The following is a 25,731-nucleotide window of genomic DNA, read 5'->3' on the forward strand; positions in this document are numbered from 1 at the left end:
TTGAGATTGTCTGCAAGTGTTGGCTTTAAGAAGGCCATTCCTTTACTGAGTCTTAGACTATCAAGATGAATTTTTTGCCTCAGTCATGCTGGTTCTCGAAACTCATCACTTATGGACAATAAATTTTTCATTCTCATGTTGTTACTGTTTTGGTTTGATGCCGTGAAGAAGAAGGATGGGGGAGAGGTTGAGAGCTTTCCCTTTTTTGAGAGGGCAATTTTATCTTTTCTTATTTTAAATAAATATATTTATTAAAAAATTAAAGCATAAAGATATCATGAAATTTTTTCGTGAAAAATGCTTACTATTTTAAATATAAGTAATGTTATCTCAAAACTTTAAAATAAAGAGACATTATTACCTCACTATTAAATCTAGCAGACCCATTAAAAATATGTTTGATAAAGGCATTTTTGACTTTCCACCATTTTTCTCCTTTTGTCGCTCCTCCTAATATTGCTATGCACTCTGGGCATGGTTTGTGAGTTGTGACAGGATTGGCACAGAATTGAAACTCTTAATAGTATGAAGCCATGGCAATTTTAACTCCTTTGAAGTTATAATTCAAGCTTGGGTTTCAGCTCATTGAGAGATTTGTTTAGGAGAGAAGACTTTGCCATAAGCACCTATAGATTTGGAGTTGGGCCGGTCGATCAAGAGGTTGGCAGTGTAAGACAAGGTATGAGGTTGCCAGAAGTAGTAGTGATAGTGCTTAGAGAGGAAAGCACAAATGGGTAATCCAACAAGTTGGCACAAACATAGCAACTTCCCATATCCATTCTTCCCACCCACTTAATTCGAGGTTGGCATGACTGGTTTAGAGATTCACCTTACGTGCCAACAAGATCTTGCTATTGTTGCTGTGACTCTTAAGTTGTTACTTTCCCACTTTATTCCTCGACACCTACAAGATTCCAAATCCATATCTCACTTCTTCTTCTTCTTCCTCTTTTGTAAATGCGCTCAGTGCAATAAAAAATTGAATTCTTCATAAAATTTAAAAATAAAAGACTATGAAGGTTGCTTTGCTTGACAAAAGCCCTGTCACCAATTCAAAACAAACCTCAAAGTCAAAAAGAAAATAAAGGAAAGCATCAATCTAGGGGTCTAGGTATTATCTTCTTTGAAGTTACTTTTAATTAGGCATCTTTCTTTATCTTTTCCTTAATCGAATTAAGTTGTTGTCAAATAGACTCTCAATTGTCTAGTTCTTGATACTTTACGCATTTTTAGTTTTTGCAGGAATCCACCACGAATTCCAACAAGTGAAAGCTTTGTTTAGTAGAGATAACTTTGCTGTTAGGACCTATGAATTTGAAATTGGGTAGGCCAATCAAGAGCCAGCAACATAAGACGGAGGTACGAGGCCGCCAAAAGCAACGATGGTGCCCTGAAGAGGAGGGCATAAGGTTATGTTAGGGGGTCTATAAAGAAGCTGAGAAAGAAGAATAAGAGTGGTGGCAAGTCAAAAATATCCTTCCTTAAAGTTTAGATTACTCCTCAAAAAAACTTCACGATGTTTTTTTAAATATTTTATTAAAATTAAAATTATATTAAGATTTCGCCCTATATCAAACAAATTTTTGTTACTCACTTCGATTATAATTTTATCAAAATCTCATAAATCAAATAAATTACCGAAGGCGTCCTTGTGACATGAGATTTGATGAATGCAACGTCACTTCACTTCTTCGGGCACCGGCGCGGGGAAGAATGGCAGTTGGCGGGCGTGCCAACAAGCGGCTGATTGTGAAGTCCTGATTCAAATGCCAGGCACCGCCAATTTCAAACCATTGCCCGCTGAGAGTAACTTCGAAAGGAGAGAAATCACGTCGGGGTTAGGGTTTGATTCTTCTTTTCTTTACGGATCAAAGGGCTCTTTGTCTCCAAGCTTGCGAGTCGAAGGAGGAAGGACCCTAGGGATGATTTTCTCCCTCGTCAGAATTTCACACCCTCTCCTCCCTTTTACCACTGAGACCTAAAAGGTTTGTTTCGCCGGCCACCTCTTTATCTTCTCCTACCCAGACCTCTTTTACCGTCCTTTTGCTCCATTGATGGCTTGATTCAGCCTGTGAGTGTTAAAGTTTTGGCAGATAAACTTGAGTTGTCAGTGAGAAGCTGCATAAATTAGGTCTGGACTTGGTGGTAGTTGTCGGCTAATCGTGGATAAGTATTATTTTTTTTTATTTGGGAAAAATAAAAAATGCCTCGACCTCTAGTCGTTGGCTCTTTGCAAACACCTAGTAACTTCAAAAAAAAAAAGGAGGGGGGGGGGGGGGGAGGGGGACAAGAAGACGACGACTGAAAAATACCTATTTGAGCTGTCATTCGTCAGGATATGTTAATTTCACTGCTAATAGAGATGCTCCCTTTGGCCACTTTCGAACCAACAAATGGCAAAACTTCAAATGGCAGAAAATATCCCTAGTAACGGATCAATGGAAAAAGAGATACTTTTAAACTGAAGGGTGATAGTCGAAAAGGTGTTTGCAAGTGACTTTAAGTTGAAAGGAGCATATGCATCCCCTCCCCTTTTTTTTTTGGTCTGATTCTCAACTTGATCAGTAACACTGATTAATTTGTGGATTAAAAAAAAAAATTGCTGGTTAATTTTGTTAGGAATTTATGTTGAGTTTATCCGTCTCATTAAAGCACAGGCTGCCAAATTTTCTTTTGTTATTTTTCTTGGATTGGTGTAGTTCGTTCTTCCTATTTTATAAGATTGTGCCTTTATGCATATAACACAAAACAATCTGCTACTGAAATTTACCGGGTAAGTTTATTGTTTTGGAATCAAGTTGATTATAGAGCCAGTCAATAGTGAAAAAATGTGGATGCAAATTTTTCTGTTTGTTATCCTTTTAATCAGATGGGAACTGCTGCTGAGAATGTTATTCCTGCCTACAAAAATGTCCTTAGCTATATAAACTGATACTAGATCGACCAAAACTGATTTTGTTGGCAATTCTCAGATGGGAACTGCTGGTGAGAATGTTAATTGTGGCATTGTTCATCATGATAGGATAATCAAGGAGAAGTGTGATAAGATAGTGGCACTAGCGAAAGAATTCATTAGCTTGGAACAGATGAAGGCTCAATTAGAAATGAATAAAACAAAGGGCGAGGAAAATAGATGCCAGAGAGATGATAAGGCTAGTGCATCTTTTGATTCAACTGTTATGGCAGATTCAGACAAGATGAAAGCACCACAATGCTTGTATGTTCGAAGGAACAAGTCAAGAAGACATGCTCCTAGGTCTAGCCATATTCAAAAATCTCCATTTCAACCTTCAAGAGGGTATGATTTAAGGTCAAAACATGCACAGGAAAAATCAGATCAGACCCTAAAGTTCTCTCCACGGTTGGATGTTGAGGTAATCACAATTCTTAAGTTCGTTTTAAAGGTTTGCATTGAGGACAACTTTTGCCCAAAGTACTTGTTACTTAGATGTTAACTTTTTATGGTTTTGGATGAAAGGATGTGCGAAGACACATTACATATAGATTAAATCAAGAGGAGTCTGAAGCGTTGGAGAGGTGGAGATGCCATTCATTTGGTACAACTGAGGGGGATGCCATAAGGTGTGACTTTCTGTTGCCATTTGTCCATTTGATATAATTCGTAGCCCTCACTTACTTTTATGACATTGTAGGTTCGATGATGCTTCAATGCAAGACTCTGGTTTGTTAGCCATGGATATTCAATGCCTTGTTTACAAAGGTCATCGGGATTTGCATAAATTATGGCTAAACAATAATGTTCGTGGTAACTTGTTCTTTATTCATATACGTATGGTTATCATGATATGCAAAGCGACTAGTATGATGAAAAATTTTGTAACTTGGTGGCAAGCTATTTTCATAATCATTTTTAAGCTTTGTACCCAGGTTGTTCATTGTTATGGAGAAATACTGATGAAATGGGCTCGCTGCTACCCTGATAAGGAATACACTGATTTTTTTATCTCTCCATATGCTGGGGTATTGGTTCTTAAACCCTTGTTACTATGTTATTAATATTAGATAATAGTGATCAAAATAGTTCCATGGATTACAGGTTGTAGCTTTGGCAAGGTTGAATAATAGAGATGACCTCTGTTGGGTGAAAAAATTGATGAAGGGTCACCACAATCGAGTAGGTTTGTCATTGGTCATCATGTACATAGAGTATTTAATTTGTGTAGTTTTACAATCATGTTTTTTTTAACTTTGTATTCATGTACAACATTCATATATATTCTCAGTTTGTGGAATTTGGTGTGGCAGTTATTTTTACCGTGTGTGATAAACCGCCACTATATATTGGCTGTTGCTGATTGTCTTAAGCAAACAGTGGCTGTTTATGATTCCCTGAATAGTGGGAGGCACAAAAAAGATGCAGGAAAAGTGGTACGAATTCTCACTAAAACTATTATATACTTGATATAGTACTTTTTTTGGTTCACACCTTTCCAAATCTTGTGTTGAATTGGATCTAATAACTTTTACCCAGGGAAATTGGCTGCGGTGGATTTGTGCCACTGTACTTGGTTATGAGGATTCTGACTCATGGGATTTTATTTATACAAAGGATATTCCCCAGCAAGTAAATGGGTACTGTCATATTTTGATTTTGCATACACGCACGCACAATGAGGTTTTTGTACTTTGAGCGAGTTTTATGCATTGCATAGAGTATGAAAAATGAATCATATTAATCATGGTTTATAAATATTGAGGCTTGTCAGAAATTTTATATTATATATAGATACATGAATTCCAATTCCAAAATGGATGTCCATTTTGTTTAGTATAATTGGTGGCATGTAAAATCGAACCCGTGATCGGGCGCAAGTGAAGGCAACAATCTGCCAATAGTGACTATACCACAAGGCAATTGGCAAAAATGAGTGTCCGGATTCGACTGATGTGGTTATAATGAACTGTGCTTAATGCATATTTATAAGTATGTCATGTTAATCCGGTTAACTACAATATTGATTGAGGCAAGTTTCATATTGTCTTTTATTAAATAGCCGACTACTGGTGTTGTTATTTATTGCTTTTCTTGTTTCATGAAATTGTCCCTAATGCAGCCATGATTGTGGTGTGTTCGTGCTGACATATATGGCCTCCATTATTATGTGCGGGACAATTGTACCTTTTTCTTCGGTGAGCCAACATGAACACTATGTTAGCTATTTGTACATTTCTTTATTATTAGAATATATTTTGATTTTTAGAAATTTACCAGATCTAGACTCAAGAGTTATTGCATTTCAGGAGGAAATTTGTGGCATTCGGGAACGTGTGCTGGTAGAGTTAGCAAAAGGCCAATTAGTTGGGTTTTGACTTCCAAGTGATGGATCGCTGGATAATGGCACACTTATTTTCAAAAACGTAGGTTCTATTTTGGGAGAATGACAGTGGGGTCTTAAAAGAATGAATTAATAACAGTTAAGTTTTTAATAATTTTTTTTAAAATATAAGTTAAAAATATCAATTTAAATTATCATAGACTCAGGGGTTTCAAATGCAAATATGTATTTAAGTATTAAATGTAACTTTTAAATTGTAACAGAAATTTTAGTTTGTAATTGTTTGAATTAATATTTATAATTTATTTTGTAGAAAATTTTGTTGGCGATCAAACTGTCATTAGTTCATTTATTTGGAATTTAATTATCATTCTCTCTTATTTTATGTATTACGTGTGCGTGCATCTTATATTGTAGATTTATATTGTATTGCCTTTGTGTTTGGATGAATGACTTGAAAAATTAATTAATATGTAGGAAAGAAAAATAAATTGTCGCGAAGCATTCTGTCATTTGGCAAAATTGCAAAATTATGAAAAAATGAACTTCATGTGATTTGCTCAAAAGAACTATCTGGTTTATTTCTTTCTAATCTGATGGCATCAAAGATTTTTTTTTTTTTCAGAAAAGAGAATTATTTAGAAATTCTTCCCTTCTGGCTTCTGCATCATTTTAGTCCAGCATTTCATATGAAATTTTCATGCCATATTGTAGCACGTTGACATTCAGCGGGCATATTCTCACATATTCTAATAAGAGTTGGTGAAACAGATTTAATTCAGTGGATTGGATCATTTAAACCATTTAGCTTTTTTTTTTAAATAAGAACAATTTAGGAGATTGGACGGATGCTTTGAAAAATTGGTTTCCTTTTTAGGGTTTATTTTGAAAAATTGGTCATTTAACCCATTTGGTAATGTTTTATTTTAAAAAAGTAATTTTTAAAAATTGATTTACAAAATAATTTTTAAAATGAAAACAAGTAAACATGCTTAGAAATACTACTTTATCTATCCTAAATGATAAAACACTTTCAAAAAAATTTAATATTATAAAATATAAAATATTTTAAGAATATTAAAGTTTTACTGAATAAATATATTTTAATAGTATATTTTCTCTTTATTTTTTAATATATTAAATTGAGGACATTTTTAAAAATTTTTATATTTATTCTTTAAAAAAAGTTAAATGTATTTACTAAAATTTAATGATGTGTGAAAATTTATTCAAAAATATTTTATAATTTGAGTCAAAAGGAGGACAACCTATACTAAATTGACTTAACATAACCTAATGATTGTGCTATTTTAACTAATTAAAGACGTGCCAAAAAAATTACCTTTAGTATTTTTTCACATCTTTTCTTGATGCAACTCTATCCCTGATTGCTATAAACTTTGATAGGAATTCTATTTCATATAGATATTTGTTCATGATTCACAGTGCTGCATATTTCAAATGGTGAAAGCTGAAAAACAGTCGAGTTTGGACCTCCTACTAGGTGTGCATCATTCTCTGTCTAATACAATTTCACCTTTAAAAAAAAAAAATTCATAAAAGAGCTCTTCCAGATTTATTTTTTTTTTTTGTTAATGAAGATGACATCATACCAATAACTTTTTTTTTTTTTTCGTTGCGCGACCCAGATAGACGCTTCCAGATTTTTCTAAAATTGCTTTTGGATTGAGCTTTGGGGGGAAAAAGATTGAAATGTAACTATCATACATAAGCTATGATAGAAAAGTAATTACCAGTGAACAGCTAGCAGCTTAGGGTTAGCAGTGGCCAAAAAAAAAAAAAAAGGGACAAACAGACAAACAAAAAGGAAAGAAAGAAAAAGCTAGCAGCTTACACAAATGTATGTAGCAACGCTAGATGAAATGCGATCTTTTAAGAATGATAAATGATGCAGCGCAAAGTAAGACTCACATCAAGGCTTAAAGTTGGAGGGAACTACCAGCAAAATAGCTTCAGCAAAGATGGGGAAAAAAGATAATCATTAAAAGGCAATGTAGAAGGGGAAAATGTTCTAAAACACATATTTACACTTCTCATAATATGATGTCTCAAATCTATCGACCATAAATAACATCGCAACCCAAAATATTAAGATCATACAATAAAACTAGTTGTAATTTAATACTTGGGGAAAAACTTTTTTTCCGATTTACACTCTTTGAAATAGCGGTTTTCCATATGAAACTTATCACGAAGACACAACTCTGAAACTTTGAAATCACGACATACTTATCTCCATTGCTGGAAATACGACCCATGCTCAGGAAAAGCATTCAGAAACTTCCCCACGAGATGCGAGGACAGAACTTGTCCATTTATGAGCACATGAGAATATTTGTCTATCAAGGACGACAGAACTTTTTTCTCGTCTATGTCTATCAAGCGACCTGAATGTCCACCAAGACAGCGGCAGATGGTTTAAAACATATTTTTCATCTCTAGTCATGAACATATAACCCCAAAAATGAGTACGTAAAAAGTCATTTTGTCAATTGCATCACTTTCCAAAAGCAATTTTTAAGCGTGCATGATGTTTGTTAACTTTCTTTGACTAGGAATATTTGTTGATTCAATAAATGAATTCAAGTTAATTATGGTAATACTAAAACCAAATAACAATAAATTGTCTCCAGTCCACTTTATTGGTCACTTTGTAAAAGGGTGAAGTGGTTCACTTTATAAGTCATTAAATTGATAGTAATGTTTTGTTTTAAATAAAATGTCTAAATTATCCTTAAAAAGTAAGAAAGAAAAAAAAAATAATATTATATAGTTTATTTACTTTTTAAGGGATATGTTTGTAATTTCACAAAATTTTATTCTTTATACTTTTGTTGTATTGATATTAATGAGGTTGATAGAAATGACTTATAAATAAAACTGGAGAGAGTATTCCATATTCAAGCCTTACCTAATTCTGTCTCCGGTTCTTCATCTTCCACATCTCCCTCTTCAATGATTGAACCATTTTCCAATGCCTCGGCAGCTTTAGCATACCTACTAAGAAATTCTTCTTCTGTTTCTTCATATTCCTCAGCCTCAGAGTCCTAAATCAAGCAAGAAATTTTTTTTTTAAAGAGTAAATAAGAAAACAAAGCAAACGCTGCACATGGCCCAATCCGTCATTGAAAAGCTTATAAAAGTAGCACTCCCATCTTTCTCAAACATCTTCATCTGTAATAAAAGCTTTTCCTTATTCAATAGATGTTACATTGGCCCAAAGCTCTTGATTTCGTTTCCTTATTAACCATTATTTGTCCCTAAATCCTAGTAGAACTCCACAAAAGTTCGAGACAACGCCTTGTTCATTGCTTTCCTAGTTTCCTTCTAGCCGATACCTTCCTTAATTTGCAACATTGTTGCATTAATGCAAGGATCTCAAACACTTTCTTTAGTGTTTGACCATCCCCTTTATACTCTTATTCCATCACTGGGATTCTATGTCTTGGCGAAAAACTTTTTGACAAGTGTTTACAGTCTTAAAATTGTATGCCATTAAAAAATCAAGCATGAATTCCCTCTCCTCATTTACACATCACGACATTTCCTTCCTCTTTGTTCAATTACAAACCGAAGTAACACCAAATGGAGTATGATGAGCAAAAAACAGTTGATAAAGAACATAACAACAAAGGGCCAAAGGGGTCATTTTGGGTTACTTGTCTTGAATCATTGATCAATCATCTAGATGACGCTTTCAAGTTTCACCAGAATTATATACTTCTAAGTCAGACGCCCCAGTTGGCTACACACAGAAAAAAAGGTAGGAGGTCCTAACCTCAGAATATGCTGACGTGCTATAGACAATACTTCTAAGAGATATGAGATAAATGAAGAAACTAAAAAAGCAAACCTCATCATCATCTTCAAAGTCACTGTCGCTTTCCTCATCATCCTCCTCATTTTCAGATTCTTCAGTTTCTTCTTCCTCCCCTTTGCCTTCCTGTACTTCTTTCAATCGCACAGATACATCCAACAGTGAAATAAAGCAGTCCTGCAAAGAAACAGCGCCTGACTTCCCTTGTCTCAAAAGTTGCTCGATCAACTTGGCCAGCGTCATCACTAACATTCACCAAGAATATAAATAAAGGTCAAACAAAATTCAGCAGCTTCCACATTTCAGAATTCCCAAAAAAAAAATCATACAGTTGGTGCAAATAGATTAGACCATTCCATTATGTTTACTATTAAACATAATTTCACAGTAGAAACAATTACTATTAAATATCTGAGGTCATATCTCTGCCTTTACATAATTATGGGATAGAATTGGGTGCATGGCTTTTTTTGATGGATTCACTATAAAAGATAAGCTAAGAGCTGGAACACTTCTTTAACATTTACAAGTCTTCTGGAGCATTTGGCTATTTGTTACTCCATCTGTAATTGCCTCGCCTTCTGTTTCAAGTATATCTTATCTAACAAGTTATATTTTTTAGGATACATGACATTCAAGGACCATCTAAGAATATTAACTACAATTAAGAACCTTATATTTTGAAAATTTTCAAAAAGACCAACGACCTTAGCTGGAATTGAAATTTTTTCAGTTAATTTTTTCAGTACTCATGTTTGATCTCTTTAATACTCATCTTGTTGGGTTGTCAAGTGTGAGTGGACTCCACTTGGTGTGGAGAGAAAGTCTCACATCAAATGGAATATGGCTAGATAAGAGGATATAAGTGAAAAGGACCTACGAACTCAATGCCTTAAGGTTTTGGGTTAAAATGTGATGTCATACTCACTTATATATGTCTTCTTAGAGCCATTGAGTGACCCAGCTATGTTCTCCCCCTTCTAATATACTCCCTGGGCTCAACAAGTGGTATCAAAGCTTGGTTTTGGAAAGGGACCCAGTGTGAAGACGGTGGAAAAAAACCTTAGAAGCCCATAAATGTTATTAAGCTAAGCTATTAATAGCTTCAAAGTGTGGGCGAATTGGGGGAGCATGTTTGTGTGGTCAATGATAAACTCACACTTAAGGAGGAGATTATTGGGTTGTCAAGTGTGAGTGGACTTCACTTAGTGTGAAAAGAAAGTCCCCCGTCAAATAAAAATGGGTTAGATAAGAGGTATATGAGTGGAAAGGACCCCATAAACTCAATGCCTTAAGGTTTTGGGTTGATATGTGGTGTCATACTCATTTATATGTATCCTCATGAAACTAACGCATATGCTCCTCAAGCCCAGTGCATCTTTGATATTTTTAGTAGTGATCACTGATATCTTTCAATACTCATTAGTTCAATGTTTTCAATACAAAAATAAAATAAAAGTTAGTGCCAAAAACATGAAAGATAAGTACAGACATTTGAAAATACTAAAGATTAGTATTAAAAAAGGAGTATTGAAGAAGTTATAGATGAGTGCTGAAATATTAAAGTTGAGTACTAAAAATATAAAAAATGAGTACTAAAAAAAAAAGTTCATGCTGAAAACATGAAGGGTGTTTGGTTCAAGGGGAGGGTTTTAATATTACTTTGTTTGGTTTTGTTGGAGGGGAGGGGAGAGGAGAGGGGTTAATGATCCTTTGTTTGGTTTAGAAGGGGAGGGAAGGGGATATAATAACTAAGTTACTATTATATGCCTGTACATTAGTTTAAAATTTTTTTAATTGTTCCTTGTAGAAAATAATTTTACACCTCAATTTAAATTGCATGATTTCTTAAAAATTCATTCCCATCCTATCATATTGTCTATCTGTGAACAAAAAAAAATTAAACAAATAATTATAATGATAACAATTTTTTATACAAAATAAATAACTCCCTTAAATATATAATAAAATATGATGAATTATAATTTTTTTTTTAAATCCAATGAGGTCAGTTGAGGTCTAGGAGTGAAGCACAATCTAATATGAAAAAGAGTTTTTTTTTTTTTAGCTATAGGTATACTTAGAATATTAAAAAATAAATAAGGGTGAAATAGTCAAAAAATTAGCTCCCCTCCAAAAAAACCCCAATTTGGAAGGGAGCAATATGAGGGAAGGGTCTCCCCTCCCCTCCAAAATTTCTTAACCAAACGAGGGGGAGGTCCCTTCCACTCCTCTCCCCTCTCCTCCAAAACCCCCTAACCAAACACATCCGAAAGATGAGCATTGAAAAAATTTTAAAAATGAGTATTAAAAATGTTATAGATAGCAATGAGAATACCAAAGATGAGTGATAAAAAGATTAACTCAAAAGAATTTCAATTTCAACCAAGGACCATGGTCTTTTTTGAGAATATAAAAAATTCATGGCTCTTAATTATAATTAATGTTCTTTGAAAGCCCTTGAATGTCATCTACCCTACTTTTTTTGCTCCCTACTAAACTTCCATATAGAGTGATTTAGGCAGAATGAAGAAGCAATACAATGGAGTCATTGGACATTTATGATACAGCTCAGTTAAAGCAAATCAATTGATCAAAATAAGGTCTGAAAGCAAAATACTTACCTATTAACTTCATATCAGATTCAGCAGTGAGACCAGCGTCAAAAGAGCTATTGGATACATGACACAAAGCAGAAGCCCAAATTGCAACGCCTCCCTCTTCACCCTTCTCCAGAATACCCTCCACAGTATCAGGATAACACAAGTAGCATGAGGAAATTGCGAGCAATAAAGGTTTCCAGAGTGAGCATGGCTTGCTTTGTTCTTCTCTAAAACGAGTGAAGGCTGCCTGGCTAAAAGCAACAGCTAATGACTGCTTTATACCTTCAGTTTCAAGTGAGTAGGTTGGGCAATGTAAGATTAAATGAACACAAGAGCAAGCCCTCCATGCTGCAGATGGATATTGCAAAATAGCCTCACTAATGAAAGCAGAAATGCTCTCTATAACTGAACGTTCAGGTACAGGAGGAGCTGGAGGGGATGGCATCTGTTTCACAAGAAACTTTTTCAGCCCATATTTCTGATCTAGATTTACAGCTTCCTTAATGCAATAAAAAATTGATAAATCCTCTGATTCTTCCCAAGCATGCCATTCTGCAACCACATCAGCCCAAACTGACAGTAACTCCATCACTTTAAGTTCTTGAATCATATGATCTCCGGTAATAGAGAGCATAACGAATCGGAGCAATGTTGACAGATCTTCTATGCATGACAAAGGGGTAGAACGCTGCCCTTGTTGATCCTTTTTAGATTCAAGTACAATGAAACATTTTTTAATGAAAGATAAAGAATGTTAAAATATGATGCAAAAGATTTGATCAAGGAAAGGTTTCCATTATCAGGAAACAATAGAGAAGTCTGACCGGCGCAAATAAATTTAATACATAGCAAATACTGCTGGGGGAAAAATGATAGTCACACTAAATAGGGATCATGGTTTTAAATGGGCTTTGAAGAGTTGAAACCTTGGTATATTGAGGGAAAAGGGGGGACATAAGATATTCATCCTTCCACACCTTATTTAATATCAAAATGTACTGGCTCATGATAATTAACGGTAATCAACAATACATGATATGGTTAATTTCCATTCAGAATAGCACAGCCTAAAAACATTCAGCTCATAACAATTAACAGCCTGAAAAAAAATACATGACACAGACCTCCGAGTAGCTGTTGAGATAAAGAGGGGGAACAAAGGTTACTAATATTCTGAAAGCTTAACATTTTAGCAACATAATGTGAATACACTGACTTGGAGAAACTCGATCAATAAATGCATGAGCTCAATGTAAAGTCAGTGAACTGAACTAAAGTTCACCTGCTCTCATACAAATGCACTATTGATAAATTATGGGCTGGGGCCTGGTCCAACTCTCATACATTATACTAATACTTACTAGAGTTTGTACAGGATCCTCCCAAATAATTGCCACAATGTTTTTGCCAATCCAATTATACCTGGATATTGATGCTTCACATTTCCGTCAAACTAATAGGACCAAACCAGCACTAAGAATATGACAACAGAAAAACCAGCTGGCTAAGATGCTCTCTCTATTAAAAGATCATCCATCAGAAACATGTTAACAATGATATAATCGATAAAGCCTACCTCAAACAACTATCAATTCATACAATATCACATGAAAAAAATTATAAAACCTCTTCTTTTGGGATATTGTATCTTGCAAAGCACAAATGAACCTTGTAAGACATGTATGAAGATATATGAGGATTTTCATTAACAAAAAGGAAGCCCTGGAAACATTAAGCGATATCAACAGTCATCTCAGGTTTGGAGCATTAAAGGAACCTAAACTAACCAGGGTGCAGCATAGAGGTGCAAGCCAAGCCTGCTGCAAGAGTTCAGCAAAGGCCCTACAAATTGCAGCCTGATCAGAAGCCCATTTTTCAGGAGACATGTTTGACTCAGATGTCTCTTCAGGCTTAAAGCTTTCCCAAGTCTGAGCCATCACTGCCAGTGCTGCAAATGCGCGTACTACCACCTATTGTAAAGAGATACCCAAATTGAACATTGCAATGTTTACCACTAACTATGAATTTCTCATACCTTCTCTCAATTTACTGAGTCAGTTATAGTGAATTCCTTTCCTCCAGGTCAATGCATTAATGATGACGTATTTTATTCCAGAACAGACAGAAATAACAGACAGGAAGTTCTATATACATGTCATCAAACAAAACAACTCATTGATATAAGAATACAAAATACAATTCTGCACAAGATATTTAGACAAAAATACAAGTGAGAACTCCAAAATCACTGTAATTAATTTTATCAATGAAGAAGTCCTCTCTACGTTGAATTGATGATAGGAGGCATGCAGATGAATTAAGACCCACAAAATAAAGACAGTACACCATATGACAATGACATGCATTAATAACTACGCACTTCAGCAGAAACATCTGCACATAAGAAAGAGGAGGAGATTCAGAAATGACTCAAGAGAGAGAATTTAAGTTTGCAAAGCGTATAAGGTATTAGCTTAAAAATTTCCCCCCAACTCAAATCCATAAATGCCAAGATGAAAAAACAATTGCATTCAGACTCAATTTTTTAACCCGTATTTAAATATTTTATATTAACATGCTTTCAATTAATTGATATTAGTTATTACTCCAGAAATAACAAGTAGAAGTGATTATCAACCGACAACAAAGCAATAATGACCAGTAAATACCTGAGGCCAAGGCTCCAGATTGGGGATTATACATTTTGAAACTGCAGCAACTAACGATGAGACAAGAAATGGGACATGGATTGCGATTTTCTCATCTCCAGCTTCTATCAGAGAGCTCAGAAGCTGATATAAGATGGAGCTCTCGTTATCATCATTTCCAATATTGCCAATTACTACTTGGAGAAGAGGTAGCCACTCGGGTGGCATGTAGTCATTCTGAAAAGAAGGGATAACTGTGTGACAAATAAGAACAATATCGCCCACTCATGACCCACAGTGAAACAGGGATCTAGAAATCACATCAATGAGTGTAATAATTGCCCCCGCAGCAGAAACCCGCACAGGATAGCAAGACAGATCCTGCTTATCTGGCATGACCAATGCCTTGAGCAATTGAGAATATACATCAGCACTCATCTCCTGAAATAACATAGAAACTAATTAGGGTTTATCCAAAATGTGTTCAAAATTATTGTAACATAACAGTCACAAGAAAGCATAAAGCTACAATATATTTGTAAAGGCTTATGATAGTATGATTAAGAAATTGTCTTACTTCTGGCAGACAGGAACCTAGTTCTCCAAGTACCCAGTTTGCACTCGCAACCAAATATGGTAGGCACACAGCCAAAGTATACAATGGTAGAATCCGTGTTTGAACCAGACTTATTTTATAATGAGGTTCTTGCTCCCTCAGAAACTGTACAAGAAAACGCACAAATTCAATTTACTATTGTTAATCCAAGTTCAGAAACTGACCATTGGATGAAAAAATGGCAATATGTCCTTACATCTTGTAACCCACCATATGCAACCAGAACGCCAAAGTAACTGCCATGGCTCATGTCATAGCAATAATTAAGATGTGATAAAAACAACACATGAACTACTAAAAGGGGCGAAAGGAAAATCAATCATCTAACACATGAACCATTTACTGAAACTCACTCATTTAGGATGTTGTCTTGAGACCAATTGGCATTGGAAGGAATGGGAAATTTAGACAAAAATGGAAGCACCAATAATTCCCCCATTGAGCGGAGATGATTGCTTCTCTTGTTCTTTTCACCTTTTTTCCGTTTTGTTGAAGCTGATAAACACTCACTAGAAGCTGCTAATGGAGGCCCCTGTATGAATTAAAGATGATGTGAGCTATAGTAAAAACAAAATGAAATAGTCCAAGGAACTTTCATCAATTGGTGACCTTTGACATTGAAATAACTCCAAGTAAGTTCGTTGCACTTTTTCTGGCTGTGAATAAATCCTCCCTCCATCCAGAAATTTCATCCTGACATTTAAAAAGAAGTTCAGAAATAACAAGGAAAAATGTAAAACAGCAGCAAAAAGGATCATTACTTTTCATACAATTTCTGATGGGTGGTTCTTTCGAAGATACTCATCTGCATCTTCTTCCCACTCAGAGACATCCTATACAAAACAATTTCACCATAAACTCAAAATCATTCACATTAAGCAACACAATATTATTGACTAGTAATAAAGTAATCTCAACGAAGGTTGCAATTTTCCCTTTCATTTAAAGGTTTCTAACCTTCCTTCACCCAAAAAGGGGGAAAAAAGATTTCTGACCTTGTCATTCATTGCCAATGCTGGGAAGATTGCAGAGTCCAACAGAGACATAAAATGTGGTGAAACTAGTCGCCATCCCTGTAAATGAACCATATAAAAGTTGAATATTTCAGTGAAGATATAGACCATCAAGAGGGCAGTCCTAACAATTGAAATTCTTATTTAAAATAATTATAATTTGTTATCTTAAATTAGAACTTGCCAATATAAAAAATACAATGATGAAACTTACCAGCCTGGTTTCCAGTACATGTGAAATTACATCAAATCCCAAGGACAATATCCTCTCCGACATGAAATCAAGTTTCTGCAAAAGTAACATAACTGCTTAAATTAGCCATTCCCAAAATGCAGGAAACATAGTAATAAACAGTGAGGAAAACTCAAGTCCAGAATCATACAGAAAAATTGTCAAAGCACACAAAGCAGTGACATCAAGATATAGCAGGAGACTGGTGGTTAATAACACATCAACCAATGGTGAGTTGATATTATGTAAGTTTTTTTCATGAGTGATAATATCAGAACTTTGGCAGTCAAAGAACTGGAAACAAATAAGCATTGCCATTGTTCATGGTATCAAGCTAACTAATGCCACAACAATAAGAGGAGGAATCAAAGAACTTATCTTACACTGATATTCTTGCTAAAATTGACAATGTTTAGAACACAGTTAATGATTTCTGGCATCAACCTGAAAATGGAAGCAATGCATATCTTACTCAATGTATGTATACAAAAATAATTCCATTCAATAAACAAAAGTTGTTAATCACTGTATTACTTATCAGAATGCTTCCGGTGACGGGTGATGAGGGAAGAGAAGATGAATAGACTTCTTTTTCCTGTCTTCAGTCTTGTCAAGTACCCGTCTTCTAAAGTAACCACACAATCAAATCTCAGAGAACCCAAAATGCTAATCAGGTCACGAGTGAATGAAGGGAGTAGAGGAACTAAAGTAGAAGGCATATACGACCTTATCTACAAGAGTTTTCAAATAATTTACAATAGAAGTGAGGAAAGGAAGTCAAGTGAATACTTAAAAAAAAATATTATAACAAGGATGAACCCAAAAAACAAAAACAAAAAAAAAATTAAAAGAAAGAACAAGAGCTATAGCAAGGGTCAAATAATAAAAAACAACAGAGAAAACTGAATCACAAGAGCTACTAATAATCTATTGTGCAGGGAAGAACCAATGGCCCATCAGCAACTCAGAAATTACATAAACTAGGTAAAATATATATAAGAAAAACTGAAGCTACAGTTGATGTTTATCAACTTCAAGTTCATTAACCGATAGTAAATTACCAATTTGCTCTCCGCTTATGAATCTACTCGCCTATATAATAAAGGGAAGCATATTTTGCCTAGAATCAGTGGCATTATGGCAGGGCGGACCCACGATCATTGTGGGGGCACTTGCCCCCACTAAAAAGTTAGAAGCACGTATTCTATCCCAAAAATTCAATTATCACCCCATTCATTTCTAGAAACTTACATATGTGCCCCCATGAAAAATTCCATTTACTCCCTCCTATTAACAATTTCACTGCCATACAAACTAAAACTTATTGTATGACTTTTAATATAAATACAGCTTATATTGAGATAATTTTATTTTTTATGTTCTTATAATTGTATAACTTCAGTATTGTTTTTTCATATTGAATTTTAATAAATTATATTGTCGTCTTGTCAACAGATATTTATAATTATATTTGTTGAAAAAATGTATTTTAGAATATGTATTATTTTCCCCTATATACTAATTTTTCTGGGTCCATTACAGAATTTATGGCTGAAGAATGTCAAATGGGACTAGCAAGGGCCAAAAACTAGTGTCTAGAACCAACTATAGCATCCAGGAAAGAGGACTTATCATAAATAGATTATTCCAACACAGCATAGATATTGCGAGCAAGGCAGAAGGCCACTGCAGCATGTCATTATAAGATTAAAAAATTTGTAGGATATAGATCCACTTTGATTGAATATTTCTGAAATGCATGCAGACACTAACTGATTTATAGATTCTTGTTCATCCCATATACAGATATCAAACCATTACTTACAGCAAAATGTAGGCATTTGCAGACAGTCAGAAGGATTTTCTCCATTTCTATACCTGCTCTGTCATGAGTTGCTAAAGCCTGATCCATGCATGATATAATCACAGAGATGCACAGCTTATAAGGTATGAAAACAAAGCAAAGCGGAAACATACAATACCTTTTTGACAAAATGATGGAATAATTCAAGCAAAGGCACGAGAATTTCTGCAGCTATAAGCTCCAGTTGAGGTGGTACTGTCTCCTTGGCAACTTTAGGATTCAGAAAATACTGTGAATTGAAGTATTGGAATTTTAATTCAGGTCAAAAGACAAAAGAATATCATATACAATTGTTGTCACTTGTCGCAATTTCATGCTTTTCAAATTTTTTGCACAGGTCTAATAAACATAACAGCTTTCAAACAAACTCTGGGAAGTTCAACTGATCATCAAGAAACAGGCTAGCATCAGAGCACCGACAATTAATGGGATGCAGATGCATGATGTGAATTAAAACTGCAAAATATTTTTTTGATACACTGAAAATAAATTGAAAGTAAAATACTATTTCAGATCGCATAATTAGCAGAAACTCTCAACTTCAAGTATTTAAGATAAAAAAAAAATAGATTTTACACACCAATCAAGGGTCATTTTCTTCATACACAACTTTATTAGAGAATGAAAGGAAAAAAACCGGGGGGGGGGGATCCAAAAAATCATGCAAGCTAAGATATTGAGTACCTGGAAGGGTCTAAGAAGTGCATGAAGAACAGTAAGAGCATTGATGGTGTTCCATTTAGAGTTTAGACTGTTAACAAGATTACTGTTTTGAATAGCAGATCGCAGATTAGGCACAAGATCTGCCCACAAATTCTCCTTAACAAACTCGGCAACAGCTATCACCCGGAACTGCCACCAAAGAAAAGCTCAGATGTATAAGCAATCTAACTAAAAAGATGCAACAAGCAAAGACGAGTGAAGAATAAAAATCAAGTACACATACCACTTCAACCAAAATTTTCAGAACAGAGGGTTCAGCTTGAAGCAAAGCTTGAATCAGCTGATCCTTAAACTCCTTGCTCAACTTGAAAAATGCACGGTCACTCTCAATTTTCCGCCGAGTGAAGTTCTTTAGGTAGGCGGCAGCAGAAATATTCAGACCTTGACTTTCCTCTCCTGTAAATATGCGACAAAAACCATTTCAGATTCAGATGGGGAACGAACGGGTTGATATTACACAGGCTCTAATAGAGGAATTACATTAGGGGATCCTTCTAAATAGCTATTAACATTCCATTCTGCGGTCAAGGCCAGTAGCACAAAGCAATAACTATAGGCCGAAAGTTCTTTAATAAATGGAACTGAAGGGTCATATTGTTTAAATGAGCAACGAAATTAAATTACGAATTTCACAATTTAGAACTTGAAATTCTTTTTACCGGAGTTCAGAACTTGGAAATGAAAAAGACCTGAGGCAATGGAGAGCAGACAGAATGGAAAGTTTGGGTTAACAGATAGACGATCGAGCGAATCGGTGGCGACACGAATGGCGTTGTCGTCTGAACTGAGTGTCAGCTTAAGCAGCTGAGCGATCTGTGTAACCTCATCCATGCTCTCGGATTTGTTACGGCAACTCTGGTTCGGAAAACCCTATAAGTCGTCTTCACTCTCCAGAGTTCAGAAGCAGTTGGCGGGAACACTAATAGCCCGCGGGAGACATTTATAATTACGAAGCTTTTCGGAATCTTGGACTCGTCCTTGTGGGAATATCTGCCGTTTCAAATTATTTTTATTTTATTATTTTTAAAATGAATGCTATGTAAAACATATTTTACAAATAAAAAAAAATATGTTTTTTTATTTTTCAAAACACGTAAATATTGTTTTTATTTTTTTTTCAAAATAATATCTTATCTTTTTAAATATATTTTAAAAATATATTATCAAACATATTTTTTTATTTTAAAAAATAAAAAATTGTTTTTAAAATAAATTACCAAATAAGCCTTATGTCAATTGTCACATGATCTCATTGATGAACCAACAAGATTTAAAGGAAAAAATTAAAAAGAAAAACCCATTGAAATTTAAAACGGTTTATAAGATGGAGATGAGGGGTATCGAATCCCGTACCTCTCGCATGCAAAGCTAGCTCTCTACCGTTTGAACTACATCCCCACCTAAACATTTGACTTCAATTTAAATATATATTCATTATTAAACTCAATAACCATCAAATCTTATCAAATGCCAAAATGCATCTGGTGAGAAAAGGAAAATTTTATAACTAGATTCGTGTCATGCGTTGTTTTGACAAAATGAATTCATAAACCACAACTTTTGAATATTCTTAATCTATAAATTCATTATCAAAATTTTCAGGCAAACACACTTGGTATCTTTAGGTTTTTTTATTCAATATCATCCCAACATTTTTTAATTTAGTACATTGTCACCCTACTACCATTCATGTTGATCGTTAGTATATTAAATTTGACAATTAATAATAGTGCTAGCAATCACGTGGCTTGTTTTAAAAAAAATTAAGGTACAAATTTATTTTTGACATTTCCAACCACGCACGTATCATGTCTTGAAATATTTTTTGACACGACTTAGCCTCAACTTTTTATTTCAACACAATCTCACCCTACCATCATCCTTTAACAATTTTGACTATTAGTTTGATTCATAATAACCGCATCGTATATTTTCAGAATTAAAAAATAAAAAAAAAATAATTGCCACGTTCCCTTCCACTTCCTCCTCATCTCCTCCCCCATCGTTTTTCATCTTCTTTTGTCTTCTGCAAAACCCATGAAAGGGATTAATTGAAACCCAAACCTCATGTCGACATCAATGTCCTTACACAATGGTAGATCTCAAGCCTAGCCTTGATTTCAGTAGGGAAATGGAATCCAAAGATAGGTTTGATGGGTTCACTTTGGGTTGAAGGGGTGAGTTGTTGCAACCATCGAGCATCTTTGACTCTATGTGATTGCTGTATGGTTTTGTGTACATTCATGGTTAGGATTTTTCTGAGTGTGTTCGTTTAGGTAGACCACATTTAACTTGGATCCAAGCAAATGCATTCGATCTAAGCAAGTGAGTTTGATTTTTAGACCTAGGCAAGTGCATTTGGTCTATATTTGGGGGTGAGTGGATTCAGTTTGCACAAGCATGTTCACGAAGCAAAAGTGGGTTTGAAGCGAGAATCTAGATGTGTTTGCTTTTGATTTGGGCAAGTATATTTGGCCTGGTTCAAAGATCGATTGAATAATTTCTTTAAATTCTTCAAAATCCATTGTGTTTTAACTCTAACCCATCAAAATTAATCCATTTGAGTTACAAGTTACCTAGTCTAGGCTAAAAAAGACTCATGTTTATATGATTTAATGTTTTTCTTACCCAACCTGACGCTTCTAAGCCAATTCACATAACTTTATTTATATTTTCAACTCTACTTAAAAGATTTGAAGAAAAATAAATGAGTAAAAAATGTGTTACTTCTAACATGGATTCTCACATGGCAATTGGGGAAGCATTTAATGGTCAATATTAACAAGTTCATAGTCAACAACAATGGTAGGACGATATTGTATCATACTGAAAAATATTGAGGTAACATTACATTTTTTTAAAAAAAAATCTTAAGATTATGAAGTGTGTGCATGAAAACTTCGATGATAGATTTATATCTTAACCTATAATACCATCACATGTTTCACATTTCATATAAATTTTGAAGGTTTTAAATACAGTTCTCATTATTAAATGCTTATCAGCAATTCAACATGCAACTTATTTTTTGTTTTAATTTTTTCTGACTTTTCGCACCTATTACAAAAATGACAGTTTCACTAATTTCTCACGCATTCTAGTTACTGGCGTGGATCCAGAATGAACAGTGTGAAATTCCAATGACATGCAGACAACAATGGGCTAACAGGCATGCCACGTTCTCTTCGTGAAAGGAATTTGCTGTTCTTTATTGATAACCTCAGTGGTAAACTGCACCTCTGATAAATCAGTGACAGAATAAAACGCAAGAGACGTGAAAGGAATTTGTTGCTCTTTATCTATAATCTCAGTAGCAAACTGCACGTCCGATTTTCAGTGACAGAATAAGATGCATGAGAGCTAAAAACCAGGAACATTCCTTCGTCATCTTGTAATCAAAGCTTCTATGAAGATATGTCACTTCGAAAATGCCAGGCCATACCATCGGTTATTCGGCAGCACAATTTCGGGAGTCGGGACCTCGAAGTTGAGACCACCATGGCAAAATCAAGCTCGACCAGTTCTGCGCGGATTACCATCTTCTCTCCCCCGGCTTGATCTGGTCTTTCTTATTGATGGATCACTGGGTCTCTGTTCCAAGCTCCAACCCTTATCTGTGTCATTTTAATTTTCTTTCTTTATGATTCTATACATGTTAGGTGACGTCACCTGATTTGTACCCCGGAGCTTGGTAAGATGGCTTAACATTCTCAGAAATCTGATCGGCGATGATAAAAGCTTCTGAGTTTGTCCTGTGATGACCTGCAATCCCATTCTCAGTAGATCAGAGACATTGAAGCCTAGTAAGCTAAGCCAACAATGTTTGGCAAAAAAATTGTGTAAATTATGGCTTCTGAGGGTCTAAGCTTGTTCCCCTAGTCATACGCAGTGAAGTGCCAAGGGGAAGTATCCACTATGGCAGATCCCAAGCGGGAGATCATCAAGCAACTCAACACGGTGGCCCCAGATAGGATCGACCCTAGTGGTGGCCACTGGCCATTGTTTTATCTTTTTTACTCGTTCTCTTTTATCACAACAAATATTTTAGAGGAAATCTATTTGCCATTATTTTTTAGCCGTTGAGGATTAACTATTCAGAAATTTTAGTGTTGAATCAGGAACTTTTGGTAACGGGAACATGTAAAAGCTAAATTTAAACACCAAATATGATTGAAGTATATATTTCCACTTTCCAGTGACTAAAAAGGCAAGTTGCTACAATGTTTAGAAGGAAAAAAAAAAAGGCAGCTTTTTGGGTATGGGTATGGGTAAAATGGATTGGGGGCTACTTGCTGAGTTTATTCCCGTACCTGCAACAACTTGAAGGATGGAGAGCGTTGAGCCGTTGAGTCTCTGGTCTCTGCAGAAGGCATCGAATCACGTAGAATTATAAAGGGCCACGCATCCCAACGACGCGCTGGCTGACTGTTGACAAATGGAACTCGTTATTGAGTCGCTTTTCATCACTTTTTCAACGCGTGGGCGAGTGGATCCCAGCAAGCACTAGCCTGTGCCCAACATTTCAAAACTCAAGAGCTGTTCGAACTGTGAGAGTAAATTACGGACATTTCTGTACCTTTTCATGAAAAAAATAAAATAAAACTGGGAACACAAATTTACTCATCTTCTACTCCAGCTCCTACTGCTGCTTGCCTGCATTCTTTCTGCCGTAACCTTAGAGAGCGTAAAGATGCGGCAGCCTCAACTCCTAGAGCCACTCTCCATCTTCAAGCCTTTTGTTATCCTAATCACTCTGCAACTACAAGCAGTTCCGATTGTTACCCTCTCTCCCTGCAGGAATTTCTGTGGTAGCATTCCCATAAACTACCCGTTTGGCCTCGACGATGGGTGTGGGGCGCCTCAGTTCAGGCACATGTTTAACTGCACAACTGACTTGTTCTTTCAAACCCCTTCAGGTGCTTACAAGGTTCAGTCCATTGACTACAACAAGAAATCTATGGTAATCTACGACCCTGCAATGTCTACTTGCTCCATTCTTCAGCCTCACCATGACTTCGTTATGACCGATGTTCAATCAGCTATAATCCCCCCGTCACAGGACACTGTTTTTGCACTCCTTAATTGTTCTATTGACTCCCCTGTTCTCAACCATTATAAGTACCTCTGCTTCAACTTCTCGGGTCACTCGTGTGACGAGCTTTACGGGTCCTGCAATGCCTTTCGGATGTTCCATTTGCTGACGAATAGCTCACCACCTTGTTGTTTTACAAGTTATAACACGGTGAAATTCATGAGCATGAACATATTGGACTGTACACATTATACATCGTTGTTTAACATAGATGATTTGAAGGGTGTTAGCCCTGTGGACTGGGTATATGGGATCAAGCTGTCTTTTAGTGTGCCAGATACTGGGTGCGAGAGATGCAGGAAATCTGGTGGCGCGTGTGGGTTTGATACTGAAACGGAAGGTTTGCTCTGCCTCTGCTCAAGTACCACCAATTCTACAATGGGATGTGGTGAGTAGCTGTGTGAACTGTGAACACGCATGCTATTCGATTTTAAGGTGCTTTGATTCAAGTGACGCGGTACTCGCTACTTAGTGTGTGTTTTTGCATATCAGCTGCAGGTACAGGTACCCTGATGGCAAGTGGACAGTGCAATGCTCCAAAGATACTTTACCAATTAGCAGCGATTCTTGGATCATTTCTTTACATGGTAACGAGGCTTGTTTGAGGGTTTGAGCTAATTATCTCTCGCTCTTATTGATATTAGGCTTGCAGAGTTTCTCTGTTTATTGGTTTGTGATTTTCTTCTTTTAGAACCCAAAATGATAGTGACAGAGTTGGCAAGTTTTTCGTGTGGCATGTTGCGCTATGAGCATGATCTTTGCTTCCTTTCCTTTTTACCAACTTTCGGAGGCATGTGTCAACAAAAAATATTTTCTGAGCATTTTTATTAAAATATATGCTTTGGTTGTTAACTTAAATTATTTAAAATATTTAAATTTTAAAATTTAACGTGGAAGTAATTTTAACCTGAAATTAAAAATACGCTGCGTAAAGTCGAAAAAATCACGCTGTCAAAACAATCAATATATGCTTTATAATTAATTTTGATTGAAATTTTTATGTTCAAAATTAGTGAAGCAATCTCATGATTAAATGTTAGTCAGATTTTTTTTTTTTAGGGGGTGGGGAGCCATCACTGGTTGTGAGATCGTGGCCAGCTTATCTCATGCTATATACAAGCATACGTGCAATTCCCAAGTTTGGTTACCCTAGCTTTTGACTTGAGTCACGACACATTTAAAATATTGTTGAATTGTTGGATGTTAATCAAGGTATTGAAAGTTGATTCAATTAATTGAACCGCTCAATACACTATTTTAAAAATACACTATTTTAAAGATTAAGGATGATTAAAATTGTAATTGAATGGTGATCAAACTGTAGTTAAAACATAATCAAATGAGTTATAAACAAAATATTTTATTAAATCAGTAAAAATATTAATTTAATGGTTCAATAAGTAGATTGACCCATATCTACATACTAACATTCAAGGATGGGGACTATGATGTGATCATCATGATTGTTTTTCCCAATTAATTAATTATTTATTGTCACCTGACGCACAATTTAACTGATCTGATTATTTGGTTCTTAAAACAATAGATGGATAGAAGAAAGAAATGAGGAGTATCATTAAACCTCATAAACAGCAAGTTTTTAGTTAAGAATTGATCAATACATGATTGAGAGATTAAATCTAAATAAAAATTTGATGGTTAATTACAAGGATGCCTTTTATTATATTTTTTCAAGTACCCTACAGCCATGATTGTCACGAAGCAGATCCCCTCGGTGTCCTTCTCCTCAGTGTCCTTTTGCGGTGTCCCCCCGCCCCCCGCCCCCCAAAATTCCATCTCAACAC

General features: G+C 35.3%; 3 protein-coding genes across 11 annotated transcripts; 2 read left to right on the forward strand and 1 right to left on the reverse strand.

Annotated features, from left to right (window-relative positions):
• The first annotated feature begins 1,654 nt into the window (after positions 1-1,654).
• Positions 1,655-5,631, forward strand: LOC129320225 (uncharacterized). 6 transcript variants are annotated; one of them, XR_008595701.1, is made up of 10 exons: positions 1,655-1,985; positions 2,973-3,374; positions 3,479-3,582; positions 3,654-3,759; positions 3,889-3,981; positions 4,043-4,135; positions 4,267-4,389; positions 4,493-4,585; positions 5,076-5,151; positions 5,263-5,328. XR_008595701.1 is itself a non-coding variant. In XM_054965542.1 (10 exons), exons 2-10 carry the CDS (start codon positions 2,973-2,975, stop codon positions 5,237-5,239), a joined length of 1,104 nt encoding a protein of 367 aa, XP_054821517.1. In that variant the 5' UTR covers positions 1,657-1,985; the 3' UTR covers positions 5,240-5,631. The 6 variants fall into 6 exon arrangements, 5 of the variants coding, with proteins under 5 accessions (XP_054821517.1, XP_054821515.1, XP_054821518.1 ...); XM_054965542.1 differs by having other exon boundaries at positions 1,657-1,985; positions 4,493-4,593; positions 5,234-5,631; XM_054965540.1 differs by having other exon boundaries at positions 1,663-1,985; positions 4,493-4,593; positions 5,263-5,631.
• Positions 5,632-7,269: 1,638 nt separating this feature from the next.
• LOC129320475 (importin beta-like SAD2 homolog) lies at positions 7,270-19,740 on the reverse strand. Of its 4 annotated transcripts, none has more exons than XM_054965945.1 (21): positions 19,524-19,740; positions 19,058-19,230; positions 18,796-18,963; positions 18,230-18,340; positions 18,073-18,150; positions 16,782-16,978; positions 16,631-16,691; positions 16,230-16,304; positions 15,998-16,075; positions 15,773-15,835; positions 15,612-15,695; positions 15,356-15,534; positions 15,199-15,238; positions 14,964-15,107; positions 14,708-14,827; positions 14,408-14,623; positions 13,526-13,708; positions 11,760-12,441; positions 9,172-9,380; positions 8,230-8,365; positions 7,270-7,705 (listed from the first exon to the last, which is right to left on the reverse strand). In XM_054965945.1, the coding sequence occupies exons 1-21, from the start codon at positions 19,663-19,665 to the stop codon at positions 7,548-7,550; spliced, it is 3,297 nt and encodes a 1,098-aa protein (XP_054821920.1). In that variant the 5' UTR covers positions 19,666-19,740; the 3' UTR covers positions 7,270-7,547. The 4 variants fall into 4 exon arrangements, with proteins under 4 accessions (XP_054821920.1, XP_054821919.1, XP_054821921.1 ...); XM_054965944.1 differs by having other exon boundaries at positions 19,494-19,740; XM_054965946.1 differs by lacking the exon at positions 18,073-18,150 and having other exon boundaries at positions 19,494-19,740.
• A 3,647-nt stretch (positions 19,741-23,387) lies between these two features.
• LOC129320789 (uncharacterized) lies at positions 23,388-24,662 on the forward strand. The gene is given in 3 exon segments (XM_054966393.1): positions 23,388-24,148; positions 24,150-24,314; positions 24,419-24,662. Coding segments are annotated over 3 exon segments (810 nt in total). The 5' UTR covers positions 23,388-23,524; the 3' UTR covers positions 24,440-24,662.
• Positions 24,663-25,731: the final 1,069 nt, after the last annotated feature.

This window comes from Prosopis cineraria, unplaced genomic scaffold, assembly GCF_029017545.1.
Source record: "Prosopis cineraria cultivar Desert tree isolate PC_DT_omini unplaced genomic scaffold, ASM2901754v1 PC9, whole genome shotgun sequence".
In the NCBI taxonomy this organism is placed as follows: domain Eukaryota; kingdom Viridiplantae; phylum Streptophyta; class Magnoliopsida; order Fabales; family Fabaceae; genus Prosopis; species Prosopis cineraria.

What these genes read in the sequence shown, in the direction of transcription:
- LOC129320225 (XM_054965540.1), top strand. Translation starts at nt 2,973, where the DNA reads ATGGGAACTGCTGGTGAGAATGTTAATTGTGGCATTGTTCATCATGAT. An exon ending in CTCCACGGTTGGATGTTGAG is followed by an intron (nt 3,375 to 3,478) that starts GTAATCACAATT and finishes TTTGGATGAAAG; the next exon opens with GATGTGCGAAGACACATTAC. An exon ending in TGAAGGGTCACCACAATCGA is followed by an intron (nt 4,136 to 4,266) that starts GTAGGTTTGTCA and finishes TTGGTGTGGCAG; the next exon opens with TTATTTTTACCGTGTGTGAT.
- LOC129320475 (XM_054965944.1), bottom strand. Translation starts at nt 19,665, where the DNA reads ATGGATGAGGTTACACAGATCGCTCAGCTGCTTAAGCTGACACTCAGT. An exon ending in CACCTCTATGCTGCACCCTG is followed by an intron (nt 12,442 to 13,525) that starts GTTAGTTTAGGT and finishes GAATCTAAAAAG; the next exon opens with GATCAACAAGGGCAGCGTTC. An exon ending in AGAACCGGAGACAGAATTAG is followed by an intron (nt 7,706 to 8,229) that starts GTAAGGCTTGAA and finishes GTGGACATTCAG; the next exon opens with GTCGCTTGATAGACATAGAC.